Source organism: Orcinus orca, chromosome 5 (assembly GCF_937001465.1).
Source record: "Orcinus orca chromosome 5, mOrcOrc1.1, whole genome shotgun sequence".
NCBI classification, from domain to species: Eukaryota; Metazoa; Chordata; class Mammalia; order Artiodactyla; family Delphinidae; genus Orcinus; species Orcinus orca.
The window spans coordinates 32,768,578-32,788,264 of record NC_064563.1 but is presented as its reverse complement, the minus strand read 5'-3'; the positions used below and the strand labels follow the sequence as shown (position 1 = coordinate 32,788,264).

Sequence of the window (19,687 nt, the reverse complement as noted above, 5' to 3'; positions counted from 1 at the left end):
TGAGGATTTTTGCATCTATATTCATCAGTGATATTGGACTGTAGTTTTCTTTTTTTGTAGTATCTTTGGTTTTGGTATCAGGGTGATGGTGGCCTTGTAGAATGAGTTTGGGAGTGTTCCTTCCTCTGCAATTTTTTGGTAGAGTTTGAAAAGGATGGGTGTTAGCTGTTCTCTAGATGGTTGATAGAATTCACCTGTGAAGCCATCTGGTCCTGGACATTTGTTTGTTGGAAGAGTTTTAATCACAGTTTCAATTTCATTACTTGTGATTGGTTGGTTCCTATTTTCTATTTCTTCCTGGTTCAGTCTTGGAAGGTTATATACATTTCTAAGAATTTGTCCATTTTGTCCAGGTTGTCCATTTTATTAGCATAGAGTTGCTTGTAGTAGTCTCTGATGCTTTGTATTTCTGCGGTGTCTGTTGTAACTTCTCCTTTTTCATTTCTGATTTTCTTGATTTGAGTTCTCTCCCTCTTGATGAGTCTGGCTAATGGCTTCTCAATTTTGTTTATCTTCTCAAAGAACCAGCTTTTAGTTTTATTTATTTTTACATCTTTATTGGAGCATAATTGCTTTACAATCGAGTATTAGTTTCTGCTTTATAACAAAGTGAATCAGTTATACATATACATATGTTCCCATATCTCTTCCCTTTTGCGTCTCCCTCCCTCCCCAGCTTTTAGTTTTATTGATCTTTGCTATTGTTTTCTTTGTTTCTATTTCATTTATTTTTGCTCTGATCTTTATGATTTCTTTCCTTCTGATAACTTTGGGTTTTGTTTGTTCTTCTTTCTCTAGTTCCTTTAGGTGTGATGTTACATTGTTTATTTGAGATTTTTCTTGTTTCTTGAGCTAGATTGTATTGCTATAAATTTCCCTCTTAGAACTGCTTTTGCTGCATCCCATAGGTTTTGGATTGTCGTGTTTTCATTGTCATTTGTCTCTAAGTATTTTTTGATTTCCTCTTCGATTTCTTCAGTGATCTCTTGGTTATTTAGTAGTGTATTGTTTAGCCTCCATGTGTTTGTGTTTTTTTATGTTTTTTTCCCTGTAACCGATTTCTAATCACATAGCGTCATAGTCAGAAAAGATACTTGATATGATTTCAATTTTCTTAAATTTACTGTGGCTTGATTTGTGACCCAAGATGTGATCTATCCTGGAGAATGTTCCGCGTGCACTTGAGAAGAAAGTGTAATATGCTGTTTTGGATCGAATGTCCTATAAATATCAATTAAATCTATCTGGTTTACTTTGTCATTTAAAGCTTGTGTTTCCTTATTAGTTTTCTGTTTGGATGATCTCTCCATTGGTGTAAGTGAGGTGTTAAAGTCCCCCACTATTATTGTGTTACTGTCAATTTTCTCTTTTATAGCTGTTAGCAATTGCCTTATGTATCGAGGTGCTCCTTTGTTGGGTGCATATATATTTATAATTGTTATATCTTTTTCTTGGATTGATCCCTTGATGATTATGTAGTGTCCTTCCTTGTCTTTTGTAACATTATTTTAAAGTCTATTTTATCTGATATGAGTATTGCTACTCCAGCTTTCTTTTGATTTCCGTTTGCATGGCATATCTTTTTCCATCCCCTCACTTTCAGTCTGTTTGTGTCCCTAGGTCTGAAGTGGGTCTCTTGTAGACAGCATATATATGGATCTTGTTTTTGTATCCATTCAGCGAGCCTGTGTCTTTTGGTCAGAGCATTTAATCCATTCCCGTTTAAGAGAATTATCGATATGTATGTACCTATTACCATTTTCTTAATTGTTAATGGGTTTGTTTTTGTAGGTCCTTTTCTTCTCTTGTGTTTCCCACTTAGAGAAATTCCTTTAGCATTTGTTGTAGAGCTGGTTTGGTGGTGCTGAATTCTCTTAGCTTTTGCTTGTCTAAAGCTTTTGATTTCTCCATTAAATCTGAATGAGATCCTTGCAGGGCAGAGTATCTTGGTTGTAGGTTCTTCCCTTTCATCTCTTTAAATACATCGTGCCACTCCCTTCTGGCTTGTAGAGAAATCAGCTGTTAACCTTCTGGGAGTTCCCTTGTATGTTATTTTTCCCTTGTTGCTTTTAATAATTTTTCTTTGTCTTTAATTGTCAGTTTGATTACTGTGTGTCTTGGCATGTGTCTCCTTGGGTTTATCCTGCCTGGGACTCTCTGCACTCCCTGGACTTGGGTGGCTATTTCCTTTCCCATGTTAGGGAAGTTTTTGACTATAATTTCTTCAAATATTGTCTCTGGTCTCTTAGGCTGTCTTCATTTCTTTTTATTCTTTTTACTTTATTCTGTACCACGGCAGTGAATTCCACCATTCTGTCTTCCAGGTCAGTTATCCGTTCTTCTGCCTCAGTTATTCTGCTATTGATTCCTTCTAGTGTAGTTTTCATTTCAGTTATTGTATTGTTCATCTCTGTTTGTTTGTTCTTTAATTCTTCTAGGTGTTTGTCCTTTAAGTCTTCTAGGTCTTTGTTAAACATTTCTTGCATCCTCTCGATCTTTGCCTCCATTCTTTTTCCGAGGTCCTGTATCATCTTCACTATCATTATTCTGAATTCTTTTTCTGGAAGGTTGCCTATCTCCACTTTATTCAGTTGTTTATCTGGGGTTTTATCTTTTTCCTTCATCTGGTACATAGCCCTCTGCCTTTTCATCTTGTCTGTCTTTCTGTGAATATGGGTTTTGTTCCACAGGACACAGGATTGTAGTTTTTTTGCTTCTCACATGACTTTTTGAATTATGGTTTTCTCAGGGTATATGCCCAGTAGTGGGATTGCTGGGTTGTATGGTAGTTCTATTGTTAGTTTTTTAAGGAACCTCCATACTGTTCTCCGTAGTGGCTGTATCAATTTACATTCCCACCAGCAGTGTAAGAGGTTCCCTTTTCTCTACATCCTCTCCAGCATTTATTTTTTGTAGATTTTTTGATGATGGCTACTCTGACTGGTGTGAGGTGATACCTCATTGTAGTTTTGATTTGCATTTCTGTAACGATAAGTGATGTTGAGCATTCTTTCATGTGTCTGTTGGCAATCTGTATATCTTCTTTGGCAAAATGTCTATTTAGGTCTTCTGCCCATTTTTGGATTGGGTTGTTTGTTTTTTGATATTTAGCTGCCTGAGCTGCTTGTAAATTTTGGAGATTAATCCTTTGTCAGTTGCTTTATTTGCAAATACTTTCTCCCATTCTGAGGGTTGTCTTTTCATCTTGCTTATGGTTTCCTTTGCTGTGCAAAAGATTTTACGTTTCATTAGGTCCCATTTGTTTATTTTTTTCTTTCCATTTCTCTAGGAGGTGGGTTAGAAAGGATCTTGCTGTGATTTATGTCATAGAGTGTTCTACCTATGTTTTCCTCTAAGAGTTTGATAGTGTCCGGCCTTACATTTAGGTCTTTAATCCATTTTGAGCTTATTTTTGTGTATGGTGTTAGGGAGTGTTCTAATTTCATTCTTTTACATGTAGCTGTCCAGTTTTCCCAACACCACTTATTGAAGAGGCTGTCTTTTCTCCATTGTATATTCTTGCCTCCTTTATCAAAATTAAGGTGACCATATGTGCGTGGGTTTATCTCTGAGCTTTCTATCCTGTTCCATTGATCTGTATTTCTGTTTTTGTGCCAGTACCATACTGTCTTGATTACTGTAGCTTTATAGTATAGTCTGAAGTCAGGGAGCCTGATTGCTCAAGCTCCATTTTTCGTTCTCAAGATTGCTTTGGCTATTTGGGGTCTTTTGTGTTTCCATACAAATTGTGGAATTTTTTGTTCTAGTTCTGTGGAAAATGCCATTGGTAGTTTGATAGGGATTGCACTGAATCTGTAGATGGCTTTGGATAGTATAGTCATTTTCACAATATTGATTCTTCCATTCCAGGAACATGGTATATCTCTCCATCCGTCTGTGTCCTCTTTGATTTCTATCATCAGTGTCTTACAGTTTTCTGAGTACAGGTTTCTTACCTCCTTAGGGAGGTTTATTTCTAGGTATTTTATTCTTTTTGTTGCAGTGGTAAATGGGGGTGTTTCCTTAATTTCTCTTTCAGAGTTTTCATCATTAGTGTATAGGAATGCAAGAGACTTCTGTGCATTAATTTTGTATCCTGCTACTTATGAAATTCATTGATTAGCTCTAGTAGTTTTCTGGTAGCATCTTTAGGATTATCTATACATATCATGTCATCTGCAAACAGTGACAGCTTTGCTCTTCTTTTCCGATTTGGATTCCTTTTATTTCTTTTTCTTCTCTGATTGCTGTGGCTAATACTTCCAAAACTGTGTTGAATAATAGTGGTGAGAGTGGACATCCTTGTCTTGTTCCTGATCTTAGTGGAAATGGTTTCCGTTTTTCACCGTTGACAGCGATGTTGGCTGAGGGTTTGTCATATATCAGCCTTCTTTTTTGACATCTCTTAATTCAGCCCTCACCCAAAATTCCTGAGACATCACACACATGTAAACCGCCAACAAAGACATTGGAGCAATTGATTTTATAGTAGTGTCACCATGCATTCACTGATATTCAACATGGCAGTGTTGGTGGATTGGAAACCCTCTATTCCTTCTAACTTGAGTTGTCTAACATGTTTATAGGCCAAAATTGAATTCTTATGCTCTATAATGAACAGTCTCTACTTGAAGTAATTACTGAAGGAAGAAGAAAGGCAGACTAAGAAGTACAGAACTCTATGAACCAGAAATTCCAGTTATCCAAGAATTATAATATGTAATAATTTTAGGTTCTTAATTATCTCTGCCTGCCCCAGATCCTAGAAGAGCATCTACCCCTAAGTATTAGGAACACTGAGAGTTAAAAATATTAGATTTATGGGTTCTTTTTCCTATGGAATGTGTTCCTGTCATTTGGAGGAGTTGAAGCAAGACACAAAAATGCTTAATTAGATGTCCTCCTGTTTTGCTACAACCAATGAAGTTAAGGCTAGAGGAGCAAAGAAACCATGGATCACCAGCAACATCAACCACCAGCCTCCTTCCCCCACTCCAGTGTTGCATTACTAAAAGTAAAATAACATTCGTGACACAAAGCAAGCTATTAATAAGACAATGAGAAAACACCAAGTTGGAGCATAAAGGAGGATATAAAAATTTAGTATTAAGAGTAATTAGCTTATAAGCAATTTCCTCTATTAAAGCTTATTTACAATGATATTTTAAACAAAGTCTATGATTCCAAGTTATTATTAGCTTTTTTAACTGCTCTGCCAGTTAGAGCCAAGATGAGAAAGGCTTTTTTAAGTTGAGATATAATAGTATAAAATTCACCCTTTTTAAAATGCCTAATTCAGAATCACTATATTTGATACCCGTTACTTATATAATATTGTACATCAGCTGTACTTCAGTTAAACTACATGCCCTATAGTGTTCATTGTATCACTTTATGTTTCTACATCAATAAAATACAATCACACACACAAAAACTGCATAATTCAGTAGATTTGAGTATATTCAACAAGATTTTGTAACCATCAGCACCAACTCCAGGACGTTTTCATCATCCCACAAAAAAATCTGTATTCATTAGCAGTCACTCCCCATTCCCCCCTCCCTCCAACCCCTGGCAATCACTAATCTTTCTTCTGTCTCCATAGATTTGCCTGTTCTGGACATTTCACGTAAACAGAATCATACGATATGTGGTCTTTTGTGTCTGGCTTCTTTCACTTAGCATAATGCTTTAAAGATTTATCATGTAGCATGTATCAGTACTTCATTCCTTTTTATGGTTAAATAATATCCCATTGTATGAATATACCACATTTTGTTCATCCATTAATCAACTGATGGACATTTCAGTTGTTTCCACTTTTTGGCTACTGTGAATAACACTGCTCTGAACATTCATGTACAAATTTTTGTGTAGACAGAAAAAGCCTTCTGATTTAGCTTTTTTTTCCAAAACAGCCAGCTTCCTTTTTAAAATCAGAAGTACCCTGTTGATGTAGCGTAACTTCCTCTTTCATATGTAACTTTTTTTTCCCCTGTAGCATCTTATGAGCAAAATCTTTTGATGTCACTTCAGAGTGACTCTCATGTCTTTCTGGACCTGATTCTTCTCACCTCAACACAGGTCCTCACAGCTGAGCAGATTTCCCAGGCTTGCTATGCTACGTGTTTCTGTCACTCACTCAGATGTTCGCAGTTTTGCTGCCTTGTTTATCCCAACGGGTCTTCTTAACTCTGTGGTCTTGATCAGTGCTATTATCTCAGTCTCCAAAGTCATCGTCACCTGAGGCTGGTATGACTTTACATGTTAGTTTATAAAATAAAGGCTAGACTTATTTTAGGACAACACATTGCATATATCGATACAACATTAACTGTTTAGCAGTTTTATACAAGTCAAAATAAGTGATTCATGTCTTCAGCAAATGTTCAAAATTTTCTCTATCCTGTGTAATCAACCCATTTTTTCCTTAAAACATCCCATAGAGCTGATGCTTTCCGAAGAGAGTGAATTAATATTGTATATCACCACTGTCTTCATTTTCAGAGGGGGAAGGGCAGGGAGTTATGAGAGGATTTGGAAAGCTCTAGAAAATCCATTCTGAGTTCCAAACTAAACTTCAAAGACTGAATCCTACAAAAACAATATGTTGGGTGTCACACACAGTTTTATCCTATCTCCTTCCCACTGTCACCTTCCTTTAGGGTATAGGCTCTTTCTGGACTCACGCCTCAGTTCTGTAGGTCATTTCAGGACATGATAAGGGAATATCTTTTCTTGCTTGATATATTGGAGGCTATCCTTAAAACAGTTCTATAGTTTTTAGTCATTTCAGAGAGGCCAGTCTCTCTCGTATGTACCCCTGCCAGGGAACCTGTAAAACCCTGTATACCCAGGAATCCACCACTGAGCTGGTTCTCTTAGAGAAAGGTTATCCTCCTTGCTCAAGCATGGAACATATACGGAATGGTAACACAAGAAAGGAACCCCAGTCAAGGCAGCTGGATCTTAAGGTAACAACTGATATATCCCAGTCATTCCCACAGCAAAAGAGCACCCATCTTTTCCATCCTGTAGTCAAGCTGTCTTAACACAGTTGCCCTGAAGACCAGGTTGGGCCCATGGTCCAGACAGGACATCCTCTGTCTGCAGGCAGTGTATGTGCATGAATGATCTGCAGGCCAAAAAGAGATGCAGGTTGCTGTGCAGGAAACACCTACTATTGGCTAGCTGTCTTGTTAGGATGGACTTCATGTATGCTGCAGAGGGCAGGAGAGAGTATCGCACGGTTTATTCCAGAAGGACATTGGGAAGACCCTTACAATCGACTCTTTCCATTAAAACTGACAAACTTTCCATCTTTGCAAATTGAATTTATTAACTATATGTTTATAGTTTTCTATTCTTCCTCATTCTGTTTAGTTCCTCCCTGGAAAACCTCTCACCTAGAAACAGCTTTTCCCTTCCAGCCCCCAGCCCCAAGGATTGTACCACTTTCTCTGTGACTAAAGTAAAGAGAGAAGAGAGTATATCATAGGCCGTGTTTGTGTCAATAGTGAAATTCCTTGTTTGATCTTTTTCCAGTAAAGAAGAGGTCACTCTAAAAGCCATGTTCTTTGCTGCTATGTTTCAGTTATCATATACTTCTTGAAACTAACTCACATTCTCAGACTCTTTCTTGAACCAAGCAGGTATACTTCCATATAGACACAAGTAAATATGTAAAAAGCAAATAAACAAACTTCATAATAATCTTTCTCCATCAATAACTCATTGCCACAGACCAGTTCTTTCCTAACCCCCTTTAGGGGACCTGGCCTTTCTCCCTGTGAATTTTTTGGAAAGCCATTGGATAAATAAAAACTTAGAGCTTATTTCACCATCAAAGGACATGGAGAAATGTCTTCTTCCTGCTTAAGAGGGGTAGCAGGACAGCCTCTTAACCACTGTTCTGACTTTGAAACTCCAGAGATTTATAAGAAGTAAATGAAAGTATTTGCTGTCCTTTGCTCTAAACCAACATTGTGCTAGGTGCAATGAAGAAAAAAAGGGATCACTTCTTATCTTCTTCGTATCCTCAGCACCCAGCAAAGTAACTGCACATAATAAGTGTCAGAAATATATTTGTTGAGTGATTGAATGACTTTACAATTGACCTCACCCTGAAAAGTTTAGACACTGTTGGAAAATATTGCTGGATTATAAAATATTGCAGTAGAAGCCCTTTTACCTGAACATGATTGGGATGGATAGTTACTCAGTAGGGAATTGTAAACTCTATCCATGTATTCTGTAAAATGTGTATCTTAAACATTTTATTTTAACTTGGAACATTAATTATTCAGATCTTTTAATGTAGAGCCAAGCCTTTTCTTTGGAAATGAGTGTCATAATTGGAAATTGAAGTTTCATGACATCTTTTTGTAGTAAATCACACTCAGTATATTTGTTAACTGATTTCCAGGAACTTAAGTCAGTAGTGAAGCAATTTGAATGTAGTTTACCTTCTAGATTTTAATGACTTTTCTCCTTTATCTCACCGATAACTAATTTTACAGCAGAAAAATTTTAGTAGTTTTTTGCCTTTACTGAGTCTTTATAAAATATTCAACTTAGGGTTTTAGTTTTAGAAATATCAACTCTCTTTTTTCCACATTCATATTTCATTAGTTTATGTAATTGAATTGAATTATTACTGTAAAAAGTACAACCAGTATAAACAGATGGGGACAAATACAACCAACTCTTAGTAAGCATAGATAGAACTCAACTACTGAGATAAGAAACATGAGAGCATAACAGAAACTAAACTATTAGCCATGAATCAGTGTGTCCCAGGCATTGGTGGTTCTCCTATAGGTAAAATGGAGAACATTGGTTTGTCCAGAGAATAAGTTAAGTGGAAGTCATTCAACAAAGACTCTACAATATTTTATTAAGAGAATTGCAATAAGGGGGCTTAAATAGATAATCCTTCATGAAATAGGTAAAATTTGAGTTGAATTTCGAAGGATGGTTAAAGTGTGTATAATTTGAGGAGAAGGAGTATTCTCAGGAAGGGGATGAAAAGTCACACCCCTGAAGCCATAGGTTGTTGTAGGAAGGGGAGAAATACAACTAAGGTGTGGCTAAAGTGAAAAAGCATTAAATCACAAGTCTAAAAACCCAGCTGCATTCATAACAGACTTTTTTAATGTTTTAATTTGGTGGTAAATAATGAAGGAGGAATTAGAGCGTTATAGACAAGAGTGTAGGGAAAGCCACCTAGCTCAAAGAGTTAACCTGAATGAGAGAAAATTGGGGAGACAAAGGAAAGGCCCAGGTTGAAGCATTAGACCAGTGGTTTCAATGTAATCCTCTTTCAATCATAGTATATATTGAGAGCTTTCAGGTAAGATTTTGTATGAGTGGAGAATTCTACAGCTTAAAAAGAAATTTGAAAACTACAGGTTTAGGCATATAAGCCCAATATACATGTTATAAAGTGTTACCAGAATGTCTTAAAATCGAGAAAAAACTTAAGTTGTAGGAAACAATGGAAAACCAAAGAATTTAATTCCCAGTAAATTAGACAGAGGTTCAGCAGAAGAGAATCGTAAGCTGTTATTGGTTTTGGGGTTTATTTGGTAATATTTGGTTTATATTTTCTAGAAGTAGAAAATCAGTATGGATTGAATAATATGGATGACTGAAAATAAATATTGAATTCTAAATATTAAACATGAGATAATACTTGAAGATTTGCTTGTAAATAACTATGAGGCAGCTATTCAATATATGATAAAATAATAGAATTTTTTTAAAATCTGAGATTTCTTGAAAGCTTAAGAAAAACGAGTCTCACAAATTCAAGATGTATTATGTCATTGCTATTTGATCATCTTTTGTACCTTTATTATAACCAAATGTCATTCACTTCTGTGTATCTAAATCTGCTTTCTTTTAGCATTCCATCATTCCTCTTTCTTAACTAACCAATGCTTTGACAATAAATTTTCAAATGTATCCAGATTCATAATCACTTCAAAAAAGTATGCTTGATCACTAGATGGTCTTCTGCAAACTAACCAAAAAAAAAAAAAGAAAAAAAGATTTGATTTTAAAATCTGAGACTAACAAATCTCTGTATATTCCTGTTTGAGGATGATAGTGTTTTTCTCCATATTTTGACTGGTTATATCTAGAAGGTTTTAAACATTTGCTTCCCTTCAAATAAGAATTTTTTAAAATTATTCTTAAAATAATAGTTTCAAATTTGAAGTGCAGCATGTTCTTTTTTTCATAAAATATTAAATAGCAAAATCAAAAATGCTCTACATGTTCTCTCCTAGCTTGAGGAGAAACTGTTTTATGTGGCTTGACACCTCATGTACTCTGAGTTTAAGAAGTTAGCATTATCTGAGAAGTCACTATTTTTAGGTCCAGCTGTAATGTTTCTAACTTTGGTGCTCAGAGTAGTGGGTGCTTCCTTTCCCAGAAGGCTCTGTATTCTCCACATGGGCAGGTCAGTTTGACTTAAAGCTACCTACAAGGAGCAACAGGCCCATTGCAGCCCGTGTTTCTTACTTGAAAATTATGAGCAGGTCTTGGGAGCCACAGGCTGTATTTGGGAAGCAGCTGCATGTCAGTACAAGCATGGATTGTGGTCCCTGGAGGCTGGGAGAGCACAATGCTTGAACTTAATTTCTTTGGGAGATAAGAAGAAAAAAAATACCTTTCTACCTGACGAGATTGACAACTTATTAAGTCTGACTATCTTCAGAAGTGTGCTGGACAGTTTGATAAGTAAACATCCACTTTTCAAAGATGATGATCAAGGAAACATCTCTACGAAGGGACCCGGACTTAAGGGGAGAGTTAGCTTTCCTGGCAAGGGGCTGTGATTTTGTTCTCCCGTCACGGTTTAAGAAGCGGCTGAAGTCATTTCAGCAGACACAGGTTTGAAACTTGGGTGTTTCTTTTAAAATATTTTTATTACTAATAAAACCACCCAGTGAACTAACTTACAAATAATTTTACAGCTCACTTGATATTAGATCAAGGAATTAATCTGTGTCCTCTATTCAGCTATTTCCAGAAAGCTATTTGTAGAGAGATTCCAACAGGTTTAAAAATAGACCTTCTGGACCTGAAGTACAGTACTCACATTTTTCTCTTGTAGAGAGGGAATCCAGTTTTAGAGACAATTAAATACAACTTAACAAATATTTTACAATTTAGAATTTTTCATAGAAATATCTTTGAGAAGTTAGAATTTCCATGTTAAAATCCTTGTTTGCACTTTGATTTAGTAGACTAAATTTGTATTAACATACATATATCTGTAATGAATCTTTTTTAAAAAAGAATATTGATCCTGATAGTCTTTTTTTTTTTGAAAGAACTATTTTTATACATATAGGCAGTTGTGTGTGTGTGATATACTGTGTGTAGGGAGCAAAGGATGGCAGTTACTACTGGGTTGTGAAAGAATGTCTTCCCTCAGCTGTGAGGTTGAGTCATTTCTGCCTGCAGGGGCTGCTTGCAGAGATCGTGCTTATTTGCTTACAACTGTAGAGCCAGTGTCTCATCAAACAAGTTACCTAGCACTGAATGCAATACAGATCAAGGGCCACATCAATGATGGACATCAAGAATCCAGCAAGAAACCATAGTTTTGTAGTTATTCTGACCTAAAGTAATTTCAAATTATTTGAGTGAATGATATGAAATTGCATTTTTAAAAATAGGTCAAAAATGGTCAAATATTGGAAATGCTACAGTAACATAAGGGTACTGTTCAGAATGAATATCTAAATGATACTGTATAGGGAAAGACTGTAATGGAGAATTGAGATACTTTACACAGCTAATTCTGTTTTAATGCTGTTCCTAGATTTGAATGAAATAGTTTTATTTAAAGTGGGCAGATGCTAAACTTGGTAAATCTGACGAACTTTATATTACTGTTTTATTCTATAATGTTGTAAAGCGTCAGTTTTATTAAACTACTTTAAGACTTAAATTATATGTCTCCTATTGAACCCAGTGGAAAGTAAATCAATACACCTGAAAAGTTCAAAGTAAATGCATTCTTTTTATCTTCCCTTTAAGTATTAACATCAGTTTTATTAAATATGGACTTAAACAGTGAATTAGTAAATACTTCCCTATTAGTGAACTGCTCTGTGTAAAGTACACTGATGAAAGCAAAGTAGACTATTATATAATTGAATATTTTCCCATTCAAATTAAAACTTTGACAAATAGCCAGGGTTTCTTCTGAATGTCACTTATTTCTGTCAAAGCAAAAGTGTAGAGTTAACACTGAAGGGCTTGCTCTAAACCTTCTCCAGTATTGTGTGTTCACTAGAATATTGAGTTTCATTCCCAGTGGCACCAGTGGTCTCAATCCTATGGTTATAATTGCCCTGAAGTTATCCATAACTACCCTGGATGTCACACCATGGGAAACATTTTTGAGAAACAAAAAAGAATTTTGGTAACTGTATATTTGTAGTCTCACAACTCTCTTTCAGCATAGAATAATAGAAAGGAAATGACACTAATACAAGTGACCTAAGTAAAGCCCCTGAAGAATTATATGCCTTATTTTAGAAATTTAAGAACAGTTTCTACTGTTATTGACTCATAGGACTATGTAATAATAATTGCAGATTTAGCACTAAGGCAGAGACAATTGTTTACTTAGAAGAGATTATCAGTTTGTTAAATCAAAAGTAGTTTGTAAACTTTAAATTGCCTTACAAGTGTAAGTGATTATTTTATTTATTATTGAATCTGAAGAACCATGCCAAGTTATGTTTAATCTTTTTTTTTTTTTTTTTTTTTTTTTTTTTTGGTGGTACACGGGCCTCTCACTGTTGCGGCCTCTTCCGTTGCGGAGCACAGGCTCCGGATGCGCAGGCTCAGCGGCCATGGCTCACGGGCCTAGCCGCTCCGCAGCATGTGGGATCTTCCTGGACCGGGGCACGAACCTGTGTCCCCTGCACCGGCAGGCGGACTCTCAACCACTGCGCCACCAGGGAAGCCCTGTGTTTAATCTTTTGAGAACCCCATCCTTTGGCCTTGTGACTCATTTTCTTAAATAAGACATATCTCTGCCCAGCACAGTTTTGAGCCTCTTCCCTATGTTACATCCTGTAATTTCCTTTAATCCTCACAACAACCTTCTAAGAAGAAGGTTGTTGTGAGGATTAAAGGAAATTAATTGGTGAGGATTAAAGGAAATTAATCTGTTTTATTACTGAAATTCTAAAAGGTTAAGTAACTTACCTGAGGTCACAGAGCTAGTAAGCCATCACTGATTTTTGTTAAGTTTTTCATATTTCATTGGCATCACTTCCCTCTGCAATGTCTTCCTTGACTATTGCTTTATATGAGTGATATCCTGATACTGCAGCAAAGGCTTGGTGTGACCAACTGGCCTTCGTATCCCCAACAGTATTAATATATGAGCAGATTCCACTCTGTATTAATGTCAGATATTAACATGAGAAATGGGCCGTGTTTAATAAAAGTAGGAGATTAAATCATATTTATCACATATTTGTATGAATGAAGCCTGTCTTCCTATAATACTTATGCTTTTCAAAGGTAGCTAAAATTTTTACCCTGAATTTAAAAATCATGTTATAAGTCCATATGTCAAAAGGGAATATGATATTCAGATCTACTTCATACTGATAAATCATTGTTCAGACTTTAGGAATGGCATTAGGATATAATTTAAGGAAGAAGAACACTCGAGTAATATTTTGTGTTCACAGTGAATTTAAAATAAATTTAGCTAGTCAACAGTCATGTCCATCTTTCATACCTTATGTAGCATTTAATAAGGCCATGCTCATGAGCCTTGATAGATAATTTGGTCAAAATTAAGAATAGAAATTAAACTCTGAAAATCTTCATTGAATCTTTTTTGCTTTTTCTATTATGAATCTCAGAACTAAATTTAGTCTTCATTGCTAAAATAAACTTCTACCTGAATATTAGTGTACCTCCCTTCCCCTTTCCCTAAATCATGGTTACCCTTAGTCTCCCTGTTGCCCCCCAACCTTTTAATACTGTCCTTTCTATGTCTCTTTATGGTACACCACATCAAATCCTTTTTGGAAAAAGGAATGATATAAACTATTAAAGAATTAATAAACTGTAAAGAGAGTTTGGCTGTGGTGAAATTAATGACCATGATCCTTGTCTATTAGAGTATACTAAAAATGAGAGAATTGTGTATCTCAGAAAAAATAGCATGCCTCTCAGTCAGCCTGGTAGAAGACATTCTAAAACTAAAATGCTTTAATTTTCTTAACAAAGACTTTCTTTGCATCAGGGACTAGCAGTGATTTTACCTAGATAAAGTCAAACTAGGGAAGAAGGTAGAAGGACAGCCCCCACAATACATTTTAGATCTACATATTTAAAAAGAACTCATTCTGTTTGCCTACTGAAGGACAGGTAGAAATGCATAGAAACACCAAGAACAGTCTTCAAGAAGAATTTACTAATCCAGGTCCAACAGACTGAGAATTCACCTTAAGGTCCTTAATATGTCAACTGACCTTGCTCTTAAATGTCTCGCTCATCACTGGTGGGAAAATGTACTGTAGGATTTTTTAAGCACAAATCTATGTAGACTCTAGTATTGACAGATGAGTAATGTACTGATTGATTCAGTGTAGATAAGCATTCCCTCAGAGCATGCTTACCCCTGTCTATAGTTGAGTGAGCTCTTCATCTGTACTGCTTCTAATTGTGGTTTCTTGTATTTATACCCAACTTCCTATTACTGGTGAGGACTTTCCAGTAATATATACTGTTTAGAATATTTGTGTCTCATAATCATATTTTCTTTCCAGATTCAAAATAAACCAGAAAAGAAACCTGGGACACCACTTCCACCTTCAGCCACCTTTGCAAGTAGTCCCCGACCTCTCTCCCCTGTTCCTCATGTGAATAATGTTGTGAATGCAACATTATCCATAAACATTCCACGGTTCTACTTCCCTGAAGGACTCCCCGATGCCTGCAGTAATCATGAACAGACTCTAAGCAGAATTGAAACTGCTTTCATGGATATTGAAGATCAGAAAGCAGACATTTATGAAATGGGAAAAATTGCAAAGGTAATATAACTACTAAATGATGTATAATCTCCCTTTCTCTAGCAATCCCAATCTCCCTCTCTTTATTGCCTCCTTGCTCTCTGTTTGTAAGCATACATCTTTTTTTTCCATATTAGAAAAATGTATTTGATACTGATATATTAGCTATGGTTCTACTTTATGGAACTCTTAAGTGTGAAAAAAGCCTTAGTGGTTTCGTAGTCCATCCTCCCATTTAATACAGGAATTCCATCCATGGCATCACCAACACATAAATTCATTATCTGCTTGAATGCCTTCAGTGACAGGAAACTCACTACCTTGTCAAGCAGCCTGTTCCATCATTAAATAGCCTTCCTTGTTAGAAAAATTTCCCTTGTGTTGAATACAAATCTCTCTTTTTTGTTCTCATTCATTGATCATAACTCCTTGCCCTCAAACCAGACAAGGAACAATTAGGCCAGCTCAACACTGTAATTCTTCTCAGAAATAAATGGATTTGCCACCAGGAAGCAAGTCTGTGATACTTTTCAATATATCCAACTGCTTCTAATTTAAGGTCTTAGTCCCTAATGCTAAGACTACTGTAATATCTTTAGTAATGGATTCTACACCTCCAGCCTCCTCCTAGAACAGTTACTACTGAGCATAATCATCAGTTTATATTTGATCATGTCATTCCCCAGCTCAGCAATATTCAGGGATTCCTACCATCTATAGGAGTGCTTTGTTTCGTTTGGGTTCTGTTTTTATGATGCATGTATACTGAAGAGTCAGATCATACCTCAGGATTTAGCAGTGGTCTCAAGCTGTGCTTCAAGAGACAGAGGGGCTTTAGTAGGCTAAGGGCTGCATGTGGACAACTAGACACCAAGTGGGAGTTCCCAAGACCCCATGCACCCTTCCACTGGGAATGCTTCCTCTGCTTTCAGGAATAATATTTGAAAGTTTGAAGACTACTGCTTTTGAGGATAAAACCCAAACTGCTGTTCCCTGCGTGGGCCTGACCCACCTGCCCTCCCACAGGCTTGCCTCTGCATTTGGGATCTCATAGTTCTCCCCTCCAAAGTGGGCTTCCACTCTGCCACTCCCACATCACCCATCCTCTAAGACCTAGCTTCCATTGTGTCCTGAGAGACGTCCCTGAATCCCTGCCCTGTCATGTCCCATCTTCTCTCCTACCTCTAACCTCAGAACATTTGTTACTGCTGTTAAATAATTTGTAAGTAGAGTGATTTTAAGGAAAGTGAAAAAGAATCCTTTTTTTATTCCTTTTTTCATCAACCCCCCCAATCTTAGAACTTGCTTTTTGACCCCTTAGAATGTTTCTAGTGAAAAACAACCTCTTTCATTCCAGAAGTAAGAGCTCACCTTCTTCTCCTCTATTGTACGTATGAGGAAACTGAAGTCCTACAAGTATGTACGTGAAGACACAGAGTTTGTCCATGTCAGGAGACATGTCCTCTGACTCCTGCATCGTGCTGTTTCTACCCTATCTCCCCTGGACGTATGCTAACATACCATCAACTGACTTCCAAGCTATATCCACCCAAATAAGTTATAAGTTCTTTCAGGACATTGGCATTTTCTTACCCCAAGCTTTGAGAGATGACTATTTTATGAATCAAGTGATAAATTATCTGAGTGGACTAGAATAATGAATCTAAATCCAAAAGATAGAATTTAGCAAGGATGAATGAAGTCTAATTTGGAGATAACATGTTAATCACATAAATGCCAAACAGGGTATATCTAACATGGTAACAATTTGTGTGAGAGAGACATGAGGTTTCATGGACCACTTCGGGCAGGCAAACAGGAGAGACTGCAGATTGCAGGACATGGTAGTTCCCCGGTGGTCTGCTGGGCTCCCCACATCTGGAGAGCCAATCAGTGACTAGTGCTTCACTGCCAGAGACCTGCAGCCTGCTCTGTCTTGAAGGTCTCTGGGTCGACCTTCATCTAAGTATTCCCAGAGCCTGACTGAGGAGCCTTCCTGCTGTGCTGCCTCCACCCTCCTGCTCTGGCTCTCCCACCTGGCTGGTGGTAGCCCTGCCCTGCCTGTGGCTCAGTGGCCGCCAGCACTCCCCAGTGAATGCACAGTGAGAGGAGAGCAGAGAGCCTGAGGACTCCACATGGTCACGAGATGTGTAGGAGAGAGCGTAGTCAAGTCAGGGAAGGGGTTTACATGCTGGGGAGTCAGACGGAGGACTTTCCTATTTACAGGCAGTGAGGATCAATCTGTAGGTGGCATCAGGAAAAACTGCCAGTGTGGAAGCTGACAACATAGAGAAGTTTAAAAAGATAGAAAACTATTTTTTTTTAGTAGCCATAGTAACAGGCATTTACGTGACAATTTACTGTTTATACCAAATTATCATGTGGCACAATAGCCAGTATACACATACATGTCTGATTAACTTGTCTGAATTGTACTTGATTATAGCCCTAACTTCCATTCGGGGTGCCAAGCATTTGTGTTCACTGCTCTTAGACCTTAATTGTCAGCTCAGATAGCAAGGTGAACTGCTCATACTTTTTAAAAGTTAAAACTAACATTGCATATAAAGATGAGGATGTGTGTATAATGACCTCGGAAGTACTGTATCAGCTCGTTTTATTGGATTTTGCCTCTTTATTCTTAAAATCATTTATTTTTTAAAAAATTCATTTAATCATGTCTTCCAGTTAGCTAGGCTCATGTAATCCAGCTTTTCCTTGGCTACGGCCAGTCTTTTAGCACTCACTAAATCAGTCTTACTTTCCACCGTTCTTTGCTCTACAGACCGTCCTCATCCTTTGGCAGTGCCTGTATCACTGACCCTCGTGTGCTTGTGTTCTCACGACAGGTTGGCTATAGGAAAGGAGAAGACAACCCCTGGGGGACAACAAAGGAGGATGTGGTCAGAGCAATAAATGAACGTTTTTATGGATTCTTATAGTTTATAAAGCTACTTGGAGGACCTTCCCTGGTGGTCCAGTGGTTGAGATTTTGCCTTCCAATGCAGGGGGTGCGGGTTCGATCCCTGGTCAGGGAGCTAAGATCACACATGCCTCACGGCCAAAAAACCAAAACATAAAACAGAAGCAATATGGTAACAAATTCAGTAAAGTCTTTAAAAATGGTCCACATCAGGGCTTCCCTGGTGGCGCAGTGGTTGAGAGTCCACCTGCTGATGCAGGGGACACGGGTTCGTGCCCCAGTCCGGGAAGATCCCACATGCCGCGGAGCGGCTGGGCCCGTGAGCCATGGCCGCTGAGCCTGTGCGTCCGGAGCCTGTGCTCCGCAACGTGAGAGGCCCGCGTACCGCAAAAAAAAAAAAAAAAAAAGAAGTCCACATCAAAAGAAAAGAGAAAAATCTCTCTCTTATAAAGCTACTTGGAAGGCCAGCTTGAGTTTACAGTCTACTCTCCGTGATGCTTAAGTGTAGCTGTAGAGACTGGGGTCTGTTTTTTAAGTGCAAAGAAAACTCTGTTTATGAAATCTGCATCTGTTGGTGAAGTTTAGCTCATTCATCTTCAACCTCAAACAGCGTGGAGAGATTAATGTCCATTTCTGATTAAATTCTCAGTGTGTAGTTTGTACTTTTTTCCACAGCTTTAAGTAGTGATGGAGAAGAAATGACTAGAGAATGAATCTAAGAGGAACAAAAGCAGCAAAGGATGGGCTTCCCTGGTGGCGCAGTGGTTGAGAGTCCGCCTGCCGATGCAGGGGACACGGGTTCGCGCCCCGGTCCAGGAAGATCCCACATGCCGCGGAGCGGCTAGTCCCGTGAGCCGTGGCCACTGAGCCTGTGCGTCCGGAGCCTGTGCTCCGCAACAGGAGAGGCCACAACAGTGAGAGGCCCGCGTACCACAAAAAAAAAAAAAAAAAAGCATAGGAACAGAAACTGAGGAACAGCAAGGGAAGTATTTGTCACCACTGAGTTTTAGCCTCTAATTGAAAGTTGAGAGAAAAGAATGAAAGTCTTCCGAACTGAACAAAGCCCTCCAGCTCCTCTAATTGGCTGATACAGTACCATCTTGACCCATTGTTCCTGTGGCCTGTAAGCTAGCCTCTCTGTACCTTTTTTTCTTCATCTGCAGAACTGGATAAAAATACCCACCCTCTTCTGTATGGGATCATGTCAGGGCCAAATGAAATAACGAGCATGAGACATTTTAAAAATGTTAAAGAACATTACAAATATTGGGTGATCATCTCTTCCTGTGTATCATTAGACAATCTTGCTTTCAGTTCTTTATGTTGTTGGGCCATTTTTAGATCTAATTATAGGTGTCAGTCAAGCTTTCTTTGCTCCAGCAACGCTGACTCTTGTCTCCTCCTCTAAACCTCAGTTTCCTAAACCCATTTTCAGCACGTCCTGTACTTCCTTACTTGTCATCCAGTCTTTTCCTTTGTAAAAAGCCTTGACATGAGCTTGTTCTCTCCTTCGTTATAAAAGTTTCTATTCTGTTGCACTCAGGTTGATATCATTTACTTTTTTTTTAGGTTCTTATTGATCTCCTGACTCCCTTTATCTTTTTTTTTTTGTCTGCAAGAAACCCACTTAATTTTTAAAAAAATTTTTTAACATCTTTATTGGAGTATAATTGCTTTACAATGGTGTGTTAGTTTCTGC

The 19,687-nt window shown here is 37.6% G+C and overlaps 1 protein-coding gene across 5 annotated transcripts in view; it reads left to right on the top strand.

Moving 5' to 3' along the window:
• The window catches only part of PPP2R3A (protein phosphatase 2 regulatory subunit B''alpha), a 221,742-nt gene that overhangs the window by 70,583 nt on the left and 131,472 nt on the right, over positions 1–19,687 (top strand). For 4 of the 5 annotated variants that reach the window (XM_004278937.4, XM_033404081.2, XM_033404082.2 and 1 more), the window contains one exon: positions 14,820–15,086. In XM_004278937.4, the coding sequence (XP_004278985.1) occupies positions 14,820–15,086 (267 nt within the window). Of the gene's footprint in view, positions 1–9,759; positions 10,900–14,819; positions 15,087–19,687 lie in introns of those variants that run through there. The other variant, XM_004278938.3, reaches the window with a different exon arrangement.